Genomic DNA, 16041 nt, shown 5'->3' with positions numbered 1-16041 from the left:
CCTCCCCCTTGCTGGAAAAATAAACAACCCAAGCAAAGTTTCCACCTGGGGGGGGGGGGGGATAAATGCTCCGTTAATGTGAGCAGCATAGAATAAAACAGAAAGGCTTTGTGAGGAGGTAATGCAATAGCACCACACAAAGTGGTAGATAATAGTAGTGTCGAAGGAATATTACATGAGATTTTCACTATTTATTTATTTATTTTTTTTACAAATTAAAATGAAATCCAACAAGGTCCATTCATATTGAGATGCACCACGAATTTGTAGCATCACCTTTCATTGCAATTAAGCCGTATGTATTTTACAGTAAGTCTTTTGAGCCTCCTTTGGTCTAGTCTACCATGTATTTGTAGGTTTGCAGCAGCATCGCACTCTTTAATTTTTTTTTCTTTTTAGATTACGAAACAAACATTGGTTTGTGGGATATTCACACAGATGCTGTTTTATAACTTAGCCGTCTCATAAATTTCTCCACGACTTCCTCCTTGACCTCTGAGGTACTTCACAGAACAGGTAGATTTATGCAGAAATGTAATTACACACATGTGAACATATGAACAGCTTGCTTTCTTGTGGGGCCTGGTTTGCACTGGATCTAAATTTAGGCGTATTCGAGACTTGAGTGCTGAATTTGTATGAATGCCACACCTTTTAGTTTTTTAATTTCTGACGGAATGCATCACCATCCCCACTTCGCAATCATGCGCTGTTATGCGCTACTCTGACACATAAAATCCACTGACGTTTGTCATTATAATGTGGAATAATTTTAAAGGTTATGAAAGCTTCTTGCATTCCCTGTTAGCGAGTGTGTTTTTTTTTTTTTTGGTTTTTTTTTTACCTTTTGCATGATTCCCTTTTCGTAGTAATAGCGCAGAGAACGACTAAGCTTGTCATAGTTCATGGCTGGACGGTTCTTCTGCATGCCCCACAGTCTGGCAACCTGGGGAAAAGAAAAGTCAGTCATCCACTTTCCAGTTTTCTTTCCGTCAACGTTCATAAATCACAGGTGTAATTCAACACTATGACCACTAAGGGCCCCCAGTGGCAAACCAAACTCCCGTCTGGTCTTCAAGTTCAACTGCGTCAACAACCCAAGGCTGGGGCGAGTCCCCACATGTGGATTCACTTCCTTTTTATGTAACCCATTACCACTTGAATGCAACCAGAGTCCCGCAGTGTTTCGCAGTGGAAAGGGGAGCAATGGCTGTCAATGAACAGCTGTGAAACATTGCTAAAGTCTTAAATTAAACTCTCAGCTGAGCTGGTAGAAGGACACACAGGAGAGAGGGAGACAAACACTTCAGAGGAATCATGAGGGACGGGGGGGGGGGGGGCTCTAAGAGTTCCAACTGAAGAAGACGAGTTTCATCACCCAGCTGCCCCGTTTGATCTCCGAGTACGCTCTCAGGCCTAATTGCTCCTGTAAAACTCTTAGCCCATTCATTTTTAATGTACAGTAAAGAGATAATGGAAAACACAATATGGACCTGTCTGTCTTAGAAAGAAAGAAAGAAAGAAAGAAAGAAAGAAAGAAACTACCTAAATGGACTAATCAAACTGCAGACTTAAACATTGTGTAAATGTCTCAGGTGAGAGAGATTGGGGGTGGTTGCCCTTTGTTTATCAATTCATTGTGTTTCATGTTGGTGAATAATAAATGGGTGGAGGAGGGGCTGGTGGGGGATCAGAGTCGGTGAGGGAAGGTGGACTCATGCCACTCTGAACAGTTGGAATCGGGATTAAATAAAAAAAGTAGAGAAGAGCTAATCCCAAAATAACTCCTCTGCTCTGCTCATATCTCTGTTGTACATTAGTCATGAATGCCATTAACTCGATCTGTGAACAGAGTGCTGTACAGTAATGGGCCTGAAACTGAACGCCTCAATTATTCATCTCTTTCTGCAAACATAAGCGAACCCGTATTAATTCAAATCTGAAGATTTAAGCAGCTACAGTATTGAGCGCAACGATTTAAACACTCCTAGCATTTTACATATGTCAAGTCCAATGGAAACCTTGGACAAACCTTTAGAAAGTGCGGGAGTAGGGGAGGGGTGGGGGACTACTGAGCAAGACCATCCAGGTTCACAAGAAAGCCCGACTGCTTGAAAGAAGAATAAACAGAACTGACAAATGACTTGAAACTTTTCCAGAAGGCTTTATGTCGGTCTTGCGACGAGCTGCCATCAACAGCTAGTTGGTCTTTGCTGACTGCCACAATACAAGTGGAGAGTCTGTACATCCACTTTTCCCCACATGCTTTCTTTATTTCTGCTGATTATGAACCCAGATGCAGATTTGCTCTTAAAACAGCTTCACCATGTAAATAGCATCTCTATATGTGCTGACTCAGTTTGCCTACATTAAAATGAGGGATTATGGATTGAGGGAATGTCCATTGAAATGTATGCAAATTACAGCGCCAGCAAATAGCTTTTCTTTCTCAAAGACCACAACCGTTTATGTTGGATTGCACAGGAAAAATACCATCTGCTGAAAGCAAAAAATAAATAAATAAATAAATAAATAAAAAACACCTTGTACGTAAAATTGATCAAAACAAAGTGATTAATTACATGTGATTTCCATTTTCCCTCTTTGCCCTGCTCTTACGTTATCCTATCTGTTTCCTCCTGTCATCCATAGCGAACGAGGTCTCCATATTCAAATGATATGGAGAAAAGCTTAATATCTTTGTTTCTGTTTACTTAAAAGAAATTGGCAACTGATGAAGTTTGGGCCTCTTCTAGGAGACTCCTCAAAGTCCCTTTGAATTCTGGTAGTACGAGTAGCATATGGAACCATAGTTCCTGGCTTGTCCAACTTTGCATTTTTTGAGGTAAATTCAGAATTCAGATCTACCTCTTCTGGTTCAATGAGCTTGAACTCCATGCCGCGGCCCGTCCAGGCGATGAAATGGGAATTTCCCGGATCGTCCAGTAGGGCAACGAGGAATTGCCAGAGCTGCAAAGAGCCGCGTCGCTGGTAAGGCGTTCCCTCACGGAAGACACCGCCTGCTTCCTGCTTTACCTCGCCTGGACGTGAGGAACATAGAAAAAAAAAAAGCTTCAGTCTTAGGAGAAGTAGCCAGAAAGGACTCATTGTAGTCACACATTGGTGCTCTTATGATGCTTTAGGTGTCTCAGCTTCTCCGCGTGATTCCCAGGCTTCTCACTTATTAAAAAAAAAAAAAAAGCCTCAGTGTCTAAAGTGAAAGTCGCTGTAAATAAATCAGTGAGCGGCAAAATGCATATGAGTAAACAAACTAAAACGGCGTGAATAATTTCGATATTGAAGTCCATAACACAATAAAATTAAAATTCTAGAAACAGTGACTGATTTTGGCTTCTGCTGAACAATCTAAAAAGCTCACTCTGAAGTAGCTCAAATCTTGGAGTAGATTTTCTGAATATTTTAGAAACAACACTAGTAATGAGAAAACTCACTACTACGTGATGATGTGTGCAGTTTCAATATTTAAAAATGTTATTCTTTGTTTCTTTTTCATGAATTATCTTTCCAACCACCATTTTTTTTTACTTCATTGATAATGGATAGGATGATGGAAGTAGTTTAATGAGAGTGATTTTTTTTTATTCACCTAGTTAGACCAAAACAAAGCAAACGGTGTATTTGCTTTGCAGAAAGTGACCCTGACGAAGATCGAACTTGTCTGAAATATGACGGTCAATGTTAATTTTGTTTTTCACCGAATGCAAGAAGTTTGAACAAAAGTTAAGAGTTACTAAAAAGATCAAACATCAAATGGACCTTTACGGATCATGAGCAAGTCTGAAATTCTTTGAATATTTTACCAAATTTTTCATATGTTCCCAATGTAGGCAGTATTGGGAACATTTGTCGCTCTGATCTTACATACAGAGCGACAAATTGCTGTACTAAGACAGAATTTGACAAATGATCAGAAATGACTGGACAACATAAAACTAAATGTTGCATGGTTAAGAACTAGAAAAAAAAAAAAAAAAAACTGTTTTGAACGAAGCTGTGAGCAGGCTGACGTACCTATGTTCCAGTTTTGCTTCTCAGTTGTTTACCTGTTACTGGATATGTCGTACACAACTGTAGCAACATGAGAACTGTGGCTAAGTTACCGCCGTTGTCTCTCTCATAGAACTCGAACGCTTCACCGGTTCAGCCATCGCTGACACCTTGGGCTTTTCACTCAATCGCTTGTAGCGTCAACAAACAGCCACACCATGGGAAACTGCTCGTCTGTGTGACAGAGGAGCTCCGCATGATGAAACCAAATCCACTTAGTAAAGCTTTGGAGCGCACAAACCTGTTTACATCTCAGTCAGGGATCTCGGGTTTCTTTACAATGCAGACATAGAGATTGGAGTGACCTCATCTGAGGTGCCTGCTGCCCCCGAGCTGACAGCTCGTCTGTTGGGACTGAGGTGTGTGTAAATGTGCGGGAGTGAAGGGCGTGCGCTCACCTTCGAACTTCTCTGGGACAACGCGGGAGTCGTTCTCGAACAGATAGCCTGAGAGACAAGAGGGGAGCTGCGTCAGAGTTTCCAGCAGCACCCTGGATCTGAGAAGAACTCGACTGTGCAATCAGGACGTGTGCTAAACTTTAAATACTATCTCACAAAAAAATACATTCACACTGGAATAACACTGAGGGGAAAGGTGAACGTTCTTCGCCCGACACGCTTTCAAAAGAGGAATGCACATTTTGTAGTTGAAGTAGTTTTTTTTTTTTTTTTTTTTGGGCATTTTTAAAAGCTTTGATATGCCAAATTTGACCAAAAATGGTCCAACAAACAGTGGGAGCAAGGGGAGGGTCTGTTTTCCTTTTTTGCTGGGGAACTATTCTGCTTTTTCCAGGAGTTGTGTTTATTCAAGGATTCATGAGGCAGGGGCGAGCTTTGAGCCTCTGCCAATGGAAACATGAACACACCACTGGTTGGCCAATGGAAACATGGACACTGTTCACTGGTTACCCAATGACCACAGAGCTGTAATGAGTGAAGGTCCATAGTAGAAAGAAATGTAGAGGGGGACGATCGGCTACTTGAAGCTGTGACGCTTTTAGATTTTAAAATGGGAAAAATGTTTAAAGAAAAAATTTAAAAAGTTTTCTTTTTTTTTTTTCTTTTTTTTGCAATAAAAGTCGATCAAGACAATGAGAAAAAAAATCACTGTTACCATCATTGCTGTGTTGGGGGTTTGGGTAACCCTCGGCATGGTGGTACATGGAGGGACAACCAGGCACATCTGGGACACAAACAGAAAGAGCCACAGGTCAGTAACACAAGATGGATCTTATTTCACCCCCTCCTCCCTTGTTGTTGTTCTTAAACCTAAACTTAATTTTGATTATTTACGCCCAGGGGTTAAACACTGTAATGTGTAGTTTGAGAAGTTTCGCGGAGACTACATTCAGTATCACTGATAACCCCCCCTCCCTCCAAAATAGAGCTGCGTTTCTCAGCTAAGACTGATGTGCTGCAAGAACAGAACATCCATTTGGTCCGATGTTAATAAATGTTCAATCCAAGGACAACATCTAAGTGTGGAAAGAAATCTCAATTGGACCCTTTTTATTTTGATACCACTAAGTAAATAAATAAATGCCGATGTTCTGTGACAGTCTTAGACTTTGTTAGAGAACACATACAACAAGTTTAAGGCAGATTTAGGATATAAAATAACATCCCAACAGCACTAATGATCTAATAGCACCAGGGGCATTCCTTCATCTGGGAGCATGGCTGAACTCCGAACCAAAGAAAACATGGCGGTCCACCTGAGCTGACATGCTGGACAAATGGAGAATTAATCATAGAAGCAGCCAAGAGGCGTTACTCTCGACGAGCTGCACAAATCTATAGCAATAGGAAAGCTATTAGTTGCGTAGTACAAAAGTCTAGCCTTTATGGAAGAGTGGAAAGCCATTGATTGAAAAAAAAAAAAAAGTCATAGGAGGCTCTGTTTGGGGTTTGCCAAAAGCCATTTCAAGGACATAGCAAACATGTTAAAAACCTGATCTGGTTGGATGAGACCAAAGTGTACCTCTTTAGTTCAAATGCTATTTGAGGAATAAAATAAACACTGCACATCACCCTAACATAGCATCCCCATTATTAAACAAGGTAGTGGAAGTGACATGCCAGAGAGGATTTTCCTGTGCAAGGACAGGGAGTTGGGTGTTTAGACCAAAACATATTGGTGTTAGAAGAGTTCAGTCAAAGTCCTAAATCCAAATGAGAATCTGTGTCAAGATTTGAAATTAATGTTTCATTCATGTTCTTCAGGAACATTCATTAATGTTCCTGAAGAACATGTGGGGTTTATTTCTTTGCAAAAGAAAGCAGCTATGCTAATCGAATTCAAATTTTGAATTGGGCAAGGGTACACTAGAAGTCAAGGTGTTGCAGAGAAGGGATTCGGTCTCAAAGACAGAGCTGAGTCAGATTTACATTACAAACATAAAACCAAATTGGACAAAATCATAGATCTGCAAATTTTATTTATTTATTTATTTTTTTTACAGATGTCTTTACAGATGTGCACAAGTTAGGAAAAATCATTAAACAGTAGTAAGTTGCAGTACCCGTTTGAGAAAGGGTGTGTGGTGTGTAATGCGCATATATTGTATAAACACCACTAGCATTGTGAGAACAAATTAATCATACATCATTTCGCTCTTGTTGCTGCCGTGGGTATGTTTAAACAAGGATCAGGACAAGAAAAGTAGCACTTTTTACCCGTCCCTGAACCTTGTCAAGGGACATCATCGATTGACTCAAAAAGCTGTATTTGCTACACAAAGCCATTGTGCCTCATTTCCTTTACCTGAGCTGCTCACCTTTGTGCATGTGCTTTTCCTTTTCTATACCTGTCTGTGCACACACAAAGACGATGAGTCAGTGGCTATTCTGTGTGTTTACTGGTATTCTTTTATTTCAGCTATCCGTCAAGTGCATCACCGAGAAAAGCAAGTGGATAACAACTGAAATGCACAGCCCTTTGACTGTGGCTCTCACTGGAGTGACTCACTCCGGGGGAATGCAGCTGCAGAACTGCGGTTGCGATAAGATGCCACTGGGGAAAATCAAGCCCTCCATTCCGGGGCAGCAACTTTGGATCATAGTGTAAATGATATGTCTGGCAACAACAGAGAGTGATGGGTAGATTAGGGTGTGAGCGAGAGCACCGGGGTTAATTGTGCACCGAGTGGAAAGGCCGTTTGTGTCTTTCAAGTGACACAAGGCAGCAGTGACGAAACACTGCAAAGACTCTGTTTTCAAAATGGAGTACAAAGTGGTGGCATGTGTCCGTCTTTGTTTATAGTGTCCGGCCTTTATTTTCCATTTGCTTAAAAACCCAGCCTCATTGCTATTTTTTCCATTAAAAAGGATGACGTTAAAGCTTCGGGACACATTTTTTCCCCCCTCCCGTTTAAACATCACGTTAACAGCCCACATCAACAGCGACGCATGAAGCCGGTGTCATTTTTTTTTTTTTCTTTAAAGGTGCGTCAATCTGGAGCCTTGAATGTTAATCACCCAGATAAGCTGGTGTCACAACGTGGCCTACTTTGCCGTGTATGGTGGCATGTTAAAAAAACAAAAAACAAACAAACAAAAAACAAAACATGTTCCACACGTCTAGATGTGGGAGAACGAAGGGGATTTTGTGGAACGTCAAGTCCCGTCACGCCTTTCGCGGCATGTTCGCCTTGTTTTTGGCGCGCTCCGCTTTTGCGTCGTGATCAGTGTTCACCTTTGTCAGAAAGGGTTGCCACGACACCACTAACTTGTGTAATTAGTTTTTCCGTGTTTAAGGACCAGCTCACAGTGTGGGGTAATGAAATTTAAATGCTAGCAAGAAAAAAAAAAAAAAAAAAAAGATCATGCTGTCAGTTTCACTTTACGTTTTAAGCATTCTGCCAAGGCATGCTCAGTAAATCTTTAATGGTGCAGACAACATGAGATGAGGTAAAACTATTACTGGCTTATTTCTGTGATATTTCACTTGCAGTTGGATCAGTTCTGCTGCTGTGGTAGAAGTCTGGAAAATAAGGTCTGGCTTATTTGATGAAATGATACATTCTACTGTGTTGAATGCTTAGTAGGTGATGATTTAACAATATATTTCTGTGCCATGAAAACTAAAAGCAGAGGTATAATACAGCGATGGGGGTATTAACACACTAAAAACTCTGGGATAAAAAAGGTTTTTGTTTTTTATATTTTCCCAAACTAAGCAATGTTATGTACATGGGCTCCATATGTAAGGCAGATTGGAGTCACAACTGACTTCCTCTATAGTACCCATTTGTCTTGACAAGAAGGTAACAAAAAAAAAAATGAAATAAAATAAAAATGAAGATGTAACTGTATCGCAAGATGTTCGCATTGTTGACCCTACTGATCACTTATCAGGCCAGTTGATCATTATTTAAATATAAATATTCGTAAATCATCTGATTCAATCAGGTTTGGGGTAGGGATGAAACTTTTAACCAGGACTTTCTGTTAAATTAGCGCTGAATAATGAAACTTTTGTGACACTGGACGCCGAAGTTTGTTAAATCTTCACCACATTCAAATCTCTCCACATAGCAGTTATCCACAAAAAAAAAACAAAAAAAAAACATCTTCCTATAATTTCCTCTTCCCTCTGTCTTGAGACTGTGAACGTTTGTCTCAGATGTGGTGATTTCAGCACAGCAGGAACACTTTTTTTTTTAACTTCACGATTCAGCTCATGTCAGTGCGGGCAATCTGCACCGAAAGGTTCCCAGTCAGCTAAGGAGAATCTTGAACGCAGGTGAACGAGGACAGAATGTGTGCCAAGTGTTGGATTTCTCAGGGAGAAGCGAGCCGATGAGCTCCCTGCCTGTGCAGCTCGTCGTTAAAGCGCCTGAGCCGGCTACCCCACCCCGTCCACCGCCCGCCCCACCTTCAGCATTGCCCTCCTTCCACACACACACACACACACACACCCTCTCCTGCAGGCCAGCCAGTGAGAGGTTTGAGTTACCGCCGGCACACTCATTTTTCCATTATGAGTTCATCTGCCTGCAGAAAAAGGAAGCCACTGCTGCAACCTGAAACCCTGGAGCACTCCGCGAGGGACTCTAGTCTTTCCAGTGCCCTCCATTTTCTCAATGAAATTCCTCTGCCTCTCTCTCTCACAGAGGGCGGAGAAAAGCTGCGGCCAAAAGAAGAAACTAAACTTTTTTTTTTTCTTTCCTTTTTTCTTCTTGCTGCAGAGTGTCAGAGAGTTGAAAGGAGGAGTCTCGGAGGCTGAGAGGCAGTCGGCATTCATGGGGAAAAGTTTGTTTTCCTCTTGTACATTTTGTTCTCTAGTTAGCCACGCTCACCAGAGACCTTTCATCTCAATGCAAAAATAAACTTGGAAAAAGTGGCCAAAATATGGACTTACTCCACAAGAACATTCTTGTATTCACCAATATTGATTGATTTTATAGGGTCCACATTTAATTTTTTTCTTTATTTAAGAGAAAGAGAGAAAGAGAAAGCCATTTCGATTGCTGAATATTTCCTCGAAAACCGATGACGGCTTTAAAGTTTGCCTTTATTTGCTTGCAATTTGGTATTCCGTCAACAACACCGCTGTTCCTTATGGATAAGTAGTAAGAAGGCGATTGAAAGTTTGAAGAAGTTTTGGTGAAAGCCATATGGAAGAAAAATGTCAAAATCAATTTTCAAATATTGTCACAGATTCTTGAATTGAAGTTGGGACTTTGACCAGATCATTCTTAACGCACAACGTCTCAAGTCTTCCTGTCTCGCGCTGGGGATGACGGTGTGTTCATGGTGATGTGCAGTGTTAGTTTTCTGCTACACAAAGGGCTTCTGACGTAGGCACTAAACTTTACACGGTGGCTGCATCTGAACACGGCAATATATATTCCAAAAGCTAAACTAAAGTATGGAGACATCATCACTCACCAGGCTCATAGGTGTAGTCTGTGGGCTCCTGCTTAACCATCATGTGGGCTGGTGGAAACCTGTGTGGATGTGGCTGTGGATGTGAGTGCGGCTGTGGGTGGGGTCCGTGCCCCTGTCCGTGGCCCGGTCCTGCCATGTGAGCTGCTCGCTCATACATAGGGTCCAGGTATTCTTGTTTAAAGCTTTGCTGCAGGTATGGCACACAGGGGTCAGAGTGCTGCCGATGATACGCCGCACCACCACCGCCTCCGCCACCGCCGCCCCCTGGACCTCCACCGCCTCCCACGCCACATCCTCCAGTGCCATGTCCAGCTGGGGCAGACGGCATGCGCTGAAAGGCCTGTGCTGGTGGGGGGAACTGGGGGCACATAGGGTCTGCTGAAGTGCCCTGAAACCTGGAACTGGAAGATAAAAACGCGTTGTTCAACTTTTAGATCTTCCATCAGATCCTTTACTGGATCTATGTAACAAAACATGGAAAATTAAGTAAGTAAGTAAAAAATGCATTCCCCCCCGCCCCCCTCTATAACCTGTTGTTGATGTGGTAATTGTTGCTGGGAAGGGGCTGGGACGTGGCAGCTGGGTTCAGGTAGCCGGCGTCGGGCCGTCCAGCTGCTGCAGGTTTCGGGGAGTAATGCTGCTGCATCGGGGACATGGGAGTCCCTGGACAGGAGCTCTTTGCTCCTCCCGCAGCCCTTTTCTGCTCATAGGCACTGTTGATAAAAACGACAGAAATTCATACAGGAATTCATGTCACAACAAGGAGCAATGTTTTTTTTTTTTTTTTTTCTTCTTTTTTTGCAGTCAATAATGTTCGTTAACAGAGCTAATGGGAGATGGGTTAGCGCTCTTCTGTCAATAATGTGTGGTTTTAGATTTGTTGTTGTATGCTCACCATTAGTAGGCCATTGTTCATGTCTAACCGTTACTGCACAGAAAGAGCAAACTGAGTTGCTGTTTGCTTCATTTATTTTGTTGATTTTTTATTTTTTATTTTTTTTTACTATTCAAGCAAACATTTACAGAGACAACCAATCATTGTTCTTTTAGGATCTTAATTACCCCGTTTCAACTTAAATGCTTCAGAAACTGGAAGAGTGTAGTTTTATATTCTTGGTGACACAGAAGGAAATTCTGGAAAAAAGAGGCAACATTTTTACATGAAATTTGATTATGTTCTGTTGGATAAAGGATACAGAAAATGTAAAGATTAAGATGCTTTGGTCTCATCTGCACCAAAGACAATATTCCCCTATTCCTATTGTTCATTCAGATGCTACTTTACAAGTTATGCTGCCACATTCTGTGTCAGAGAGGATATGTTTTTTTCTAGGCAACCTTTCTAAACAAGACATACGTGCACAGATTTTTCAATTTGTGCTGTTTTTTTTTGTTGTTTTTTTTTACTTTGGTGTGACTGTACAGACAAATTGGGGCTGTGGAGTTTGGGGTAGAACTTTTGATTTTTCTGCAATGTCTGTGGAAACTTGCACAGAGGATTTGCAGAACTTTCCAAGAATATTAGCACCTATATTAAATGTTTTCCACTTGTGTATAACTTCTCTCGCTGGAAAATGGTGGGCTTCAAATGATCTGAGAATGGCCTTAAAACTATTCCCAGAGTGACGGGCAGCAACATTTGCTTCCATAAGTCTATTTTCTGATGACTTTTCACTCTGGCATTTTGGTAACACCCAAACTGCCAAGCACCTGCAGGGGGCTAGAGGTGCTCACTTTCCTTTTAAAATTTACAGAAGAAGCAAATCTGTGCTCGACTTTCCCAAAGAGAGCGCTGATGGTCATGGAAACTTTGGCTTTAATCTGCAAATCAAGGTGAAAAACCATGATACCTGGCATAAAGGCACTGCTCTCCGCTGGGGTAGCTGAAGGTTTGTTTGTGGCTACAGGACTGGCTGGGGTCAGAGCCAGGGCTCTGTGGTTCCTTTTTGATGGTGACTGGAGGACTGTGAAATGCCACTGCTACAAGAGACGATAAACAGAAAGCAGACACAGGGTTAGCTCATGCACATTAACAATAGACGTTTCTAGATTCTTTTGTGATTCAGCCCTGCCCCGATACTACTGTCGGTGAGCTTTGAGGCAAAAGGGTAATTCTCCTGCCTGAGCTGGAATGTCTTTTATGTGCCAGCAAAAAAGCAGAAAAAAAGAAAAAACAAAAACACTTAAGTGACTGTCAGTGGAAGCACAGGCCAGCAAACAGACACGTATAAATACACAGTTGCATAAACACGGACAAGGAAGCACACATGCTTGCACACGACCGCATTCCAGGAGCCTGGAGTGTCCTTGCCCACTTTTTTTTTTTTTTTTTTTTTTTCTCGTCCAGACACAACAGCAGCCAAAACTTCCTCTGTCGAAGTCGGAATGAAAGCTAAACAGGCATGGAGGCCAGAAAGACTCCTGATTGCCGATGAAAGCAAACGTCACGTCTCTGTCAGAAGGGCACGTACAGAAAAATCTGTGGCTCAGCGTTTCTTTCTTGTTTGGGTCCAGATGTTAACCATCCCTTTGTCTCCGTGCATTGACAGATAATCTTACATAACCCGGTGAAGTCACATGCGGTATAAAGGGTCCCCTCAAACGGCCACATATTGAACTGTCTGTCAAGATCGACTGCTGGAGGCGACCTTTTGCCTCGACTGCCACAAAAACCACCCAAAGTGGAGCTTCAAACTGTGCAGAGGGCTCGTGTTTATTATGTGAGGGGAGGTTTTCACCCAGAGAACTGTACAGGATGTTTTTCTGGTCCCGACAGGGTAAACAGCAGCAGCTGTGCGCTTCCAGCTGGGGAAGGGAGGCACGCATTCGTGTGTGTGTGTGTGTGTGTGTGTGTGTGGGTGTGTGTGCGCTCGTCGGCTCATCTGTCTGCTGAATATGTGTGTGCGTACGTGTGTGTGTCTGCTGTGGGCGTGGATCTGACGGAACAGGCCACACTGAAAGCACAGCCCAGGTAATTACAAAGTAACGTCCTCCATTCACAAAAAAAAAGAAAGAAAAAAACATCTGGCTCACTGAATGAAGCACAAAATGGCTGTGAGGTAGAAAGTGAGAAGAAAAGCAGGACAGAAGATTAAACGGTGCCTTGGAAAACTATTCACACCTCTTGGACTTTGTCCCCTCTTACATGTTACAGGGAATTTTGCGTGAGGCGACAAACATAAAACAGCATATCACTGCAAGGTGGAAAGGCAGTGTAAAAATAGAGTGATGTCATAAAACAACAAGTGAAGCAAAAAGTGATTTGATCCAGGTGGAACGAATACGAACAAAAGACAACCTCTGACAAATTTTCAGTTGCGTATGGTTCTTTTCCACTTCATAATGCTACTTTGCGGTAGACTGTTACATAAAATCCAAATAAAGCAGACTGACTTTGGTGGATGTAATGTGACAAACTGTAAAAAGGCTCAGGACGTATGTTGTACTTTTTCAATCCAATATATCAACTATTGAGGTTTTTTTTTTTTTTCTTATGTCAACTTCCCACAATTCATCATGCTAATTTATCATATTTCATTTTTAAATCACTTGTGCCACCCTAGATAAACCAATTCGTCAGAACAAGTGCGCTCTTACGTTCCTGTCATTTCACTTTGAGCGGTGTGCCTCGGACAGATCAAACATTTTCAATAAATAAACCGACAGCCGAGTGGCACTTCTCCTCGTCGCGACCTTCCTACTTTTTGCTCTGTAGTCACTCTCCCATGGCAGGCGGACAGGTGAGGAAGTGTTGGCTTTAGCCAGGGATCAACAGGATTAGAGAGCATTTACCCAGATTTCCCAGACAGACACGACGGGGATTCCTGCCTCCTCCAAATCTCCGGCACAGCGTCTGCCGGTGTGTTCACACAGAGGGTGGCACATGACTGCTGCTCTAATAATATGAGTGTGTTTGTCTGTTGACATTCCCCTCTTTTCTTCTCGGGCACGGTCATGAACTGCAAACAATCCTTAAAGGGAGTGTGCGCAACTTGACTCACGGCGCAGAGCAAACTAATACGACCGGGAGGGATGTTGCCCTTCATGTTGCCCTTCTCAGTTCTTGCTTAACCTGAACAACGTCAGACGGTACCAGAAATGTTTCCGTGTTTAAATTTTTTGTTTTTTTAATTTTTTGTGCAGCTTGGTTCCGGTTCAGTGAAGATATATGTCATTTTAACTAAACAGAATATTTTCTTTGCCCTACAGCCTTTTTCTACCACGTTTTTGAAGCTCAAATACCATGTTTTTTTTTTCATAATTCCCCAACAATTACAAAACATCAATGACCCAAACACAAATGTTTCCTCTTTGTATAACTGGTTTGATACTCATTTTTCAGTTCAAGGCTGCTTGTTTATGTCCTGACTCATCCCAACTTTCTGCTCTGGAAAAAGAGGCTGAACCCTCAGATTGCTTCAAACTGCAGCCATTTCTATAAAACCTCCATGTTAAACCATGAAGCTTCCAAGTATTGAATTTCTTGTAAGTGCAATTAACACTTTCACTAATATACAATTCAATGTGTGGAATTTGATAAAATGATATGTATTTATTATTTCAAGTTACATTTCATAGTTCCTTTGTTACTTTTTGTCCAGCAAAAATAATTTTAAATGATGTGATTGATCAAATATATGCTGATTGGTTAACCTGCCTAGTATCCCGTCTTTCTATTTGTTATCATACAGCGTTAGCACTGGCCAGTGGCTTTGATGAGTAAGAGTGATAAAATACATTTATAATGTTCAGCGTGCCACACTAATATAATCTAATAAACCTTAAAATGAGTTAGATAAGCCCTGATAATGTTTTTTAGGACCAAAATACAGATTTTTGGAATAAAAACAAGTTTTGGTACATTTTAAAGCACATCTCTCTATATTCTCATGTGATACTATTCTCTCCCAGTGAAAACAGTGAAGCAGTTTTTAAATCCATGCTTTCATTTCTGTCCTGTACATTGATGCTAGTATTGTTTTCTTTCTAAAAAAAAAAACATTTAAAAGCTTGAAATAAAATAAGTTTGTAGCAACTATTTAGATAGCTTTCAGTATTTATAGAGCTCAGAGCAGGTTGAGGTTTAGGATATATATATATTTTTGTGTCCTTAAAAGACCACATTCTGCAGAACATCCCTGAAACTAAACATCTATAAAACCTAAAATCTCCCAATGAACAGTAACCTTGCAGCCAGATCCACGAATAGTTCTTAGAATAATACCAGGTCTGGTCTCCAGCAACTATTATAAACTGTCGTGCATGTTACAGTAAATATTCCTGTCTAAATGATGTCAGATTTGCGGCTGAAGTTTATAAAGTGCTGGCAGTCTTGTAAACAGATCCAGGCAAAGTTATGTTCTTCGGGTTTCCTTCTCTTCCTGCTTTTATTTTGGGGCAATATGACCTCCTATAGCAGTTTCTTTCTTGACATGTTGCATTACCCTTCCAAAGAGAGATCCTCATATTTCCACACACAAGGTTGAAGGGCCTCTGTGTGAGCTTACGCACTCCGAGCCCTGAGGTAGTGAAGGGTGTTTGGAAGTGCAAAGACAGATTCCAAACACAACGGTTGTTGCCCTCCAAAACGGACAATTTTGAAATAATACAGACAACGCGCTGTGTCACGAAGGTAGCGGCTTCCCCATCACCTCCTAAACCGATAAGGTCAGAGACCCCTCCTCACTCAAAGCCCGTCTTATCTCCACCTCCTTTATTTTGTGCTACTCTTTTTGGTGTCTCTTTCTGCACCCTGTTTTAATTCCTTCGCAGAGGAGTGACTCCCTAACTCCCCTCCCCAGCAACAAGCAAGGCTGAGATGGACGTTTACATATGTAAATGCTGGCTCTTGACAGGGGAGGATGCAGGGTGAAAGGTGATGGTCATGGTTGAGTGCTTTAGGAAGTAGATGGGTCATTACTCGGGTAGGACTCCCATTCAGTAGATACCTACCACAAACAGACTCCATGAACACGGATGCTCAACAAGCACCCCCTGCCACAAACACACACACACACCCATGCACGCACACACACACTCTTCTCTGTATAATGAGGCTCTAAACTGAGTCTTGCAAATGTGG

At 41.8% G+C, this 16041-nt stretch overlaps 1 protein-coding gene and 1 long non-coding RNA gene across 2 annotated transcripts in view; one reads left to right on the top strand and one right to left on the bottom strand.

The window, feature by feature from the left end:
• The window catches only part of etv4 (ETS variant transcription factor 4), a 54848-nt gene that overhangs the window by 3735 nt on the left and 35072 nt on the right, over positions 1-16041 (bottom strand). Inside the window, exons 6-12 of the mRNA XM_015028542.1 lie at positions 11810-11939; positions 10490-10672; positions 9960-10360; positions 5182-5250; positions 4467-4514; positions 2869-3041; positions 845-946 (exon numbers count right to left, since the gene is read on the bottom strand). Of these exons, the coding sequence (XP_014884028.1) occupies positions 845-946; positions 2869-3041; positions 4467-4514; positions 5182-5250; positions 9960-10360; positions 10490-10672; positions 11810-11939 (1106 nt within the window). The remainder of the gene's footprint in view (positions 1-844; positions 947-2868; positions 3042-4466; positions 4515-5181; positions 5251-9959; positions 10361-10489; positions 10673-11809; positions 11940-16041) is intronic.
• Positions 5195-9506, top strand: LOC106945107 (uncharacterized). The gene is made up of 2 exons (XR_001424484.1): positions 5195-5277; positions 6946-9506. It is a non-coding gene; the product is annotated as an uncharacterized LOC106945107 (long non-coding RNA).

Source organism: Poecilia latipinna, unplaced genomic scaffold (assembly GCF_001443285.1).
Source record: "Poecilia latipinna isolate Pla-1442-1.1 unplaced genomic scaffold, P_latipinna-1.0 Scaffold128, whole genome shotgun sequence".
NCBI lineage: Eukaryota > Metazoa > Chordata > Actinopteri > Cyprinodontiformes > Poeciliidae > Poecilia > Poecilia latipinna.
Note: the sequence above shows the minus strand (reverse complement) of the source record. Positions and strands in the feature narration are given on the sequence as shown.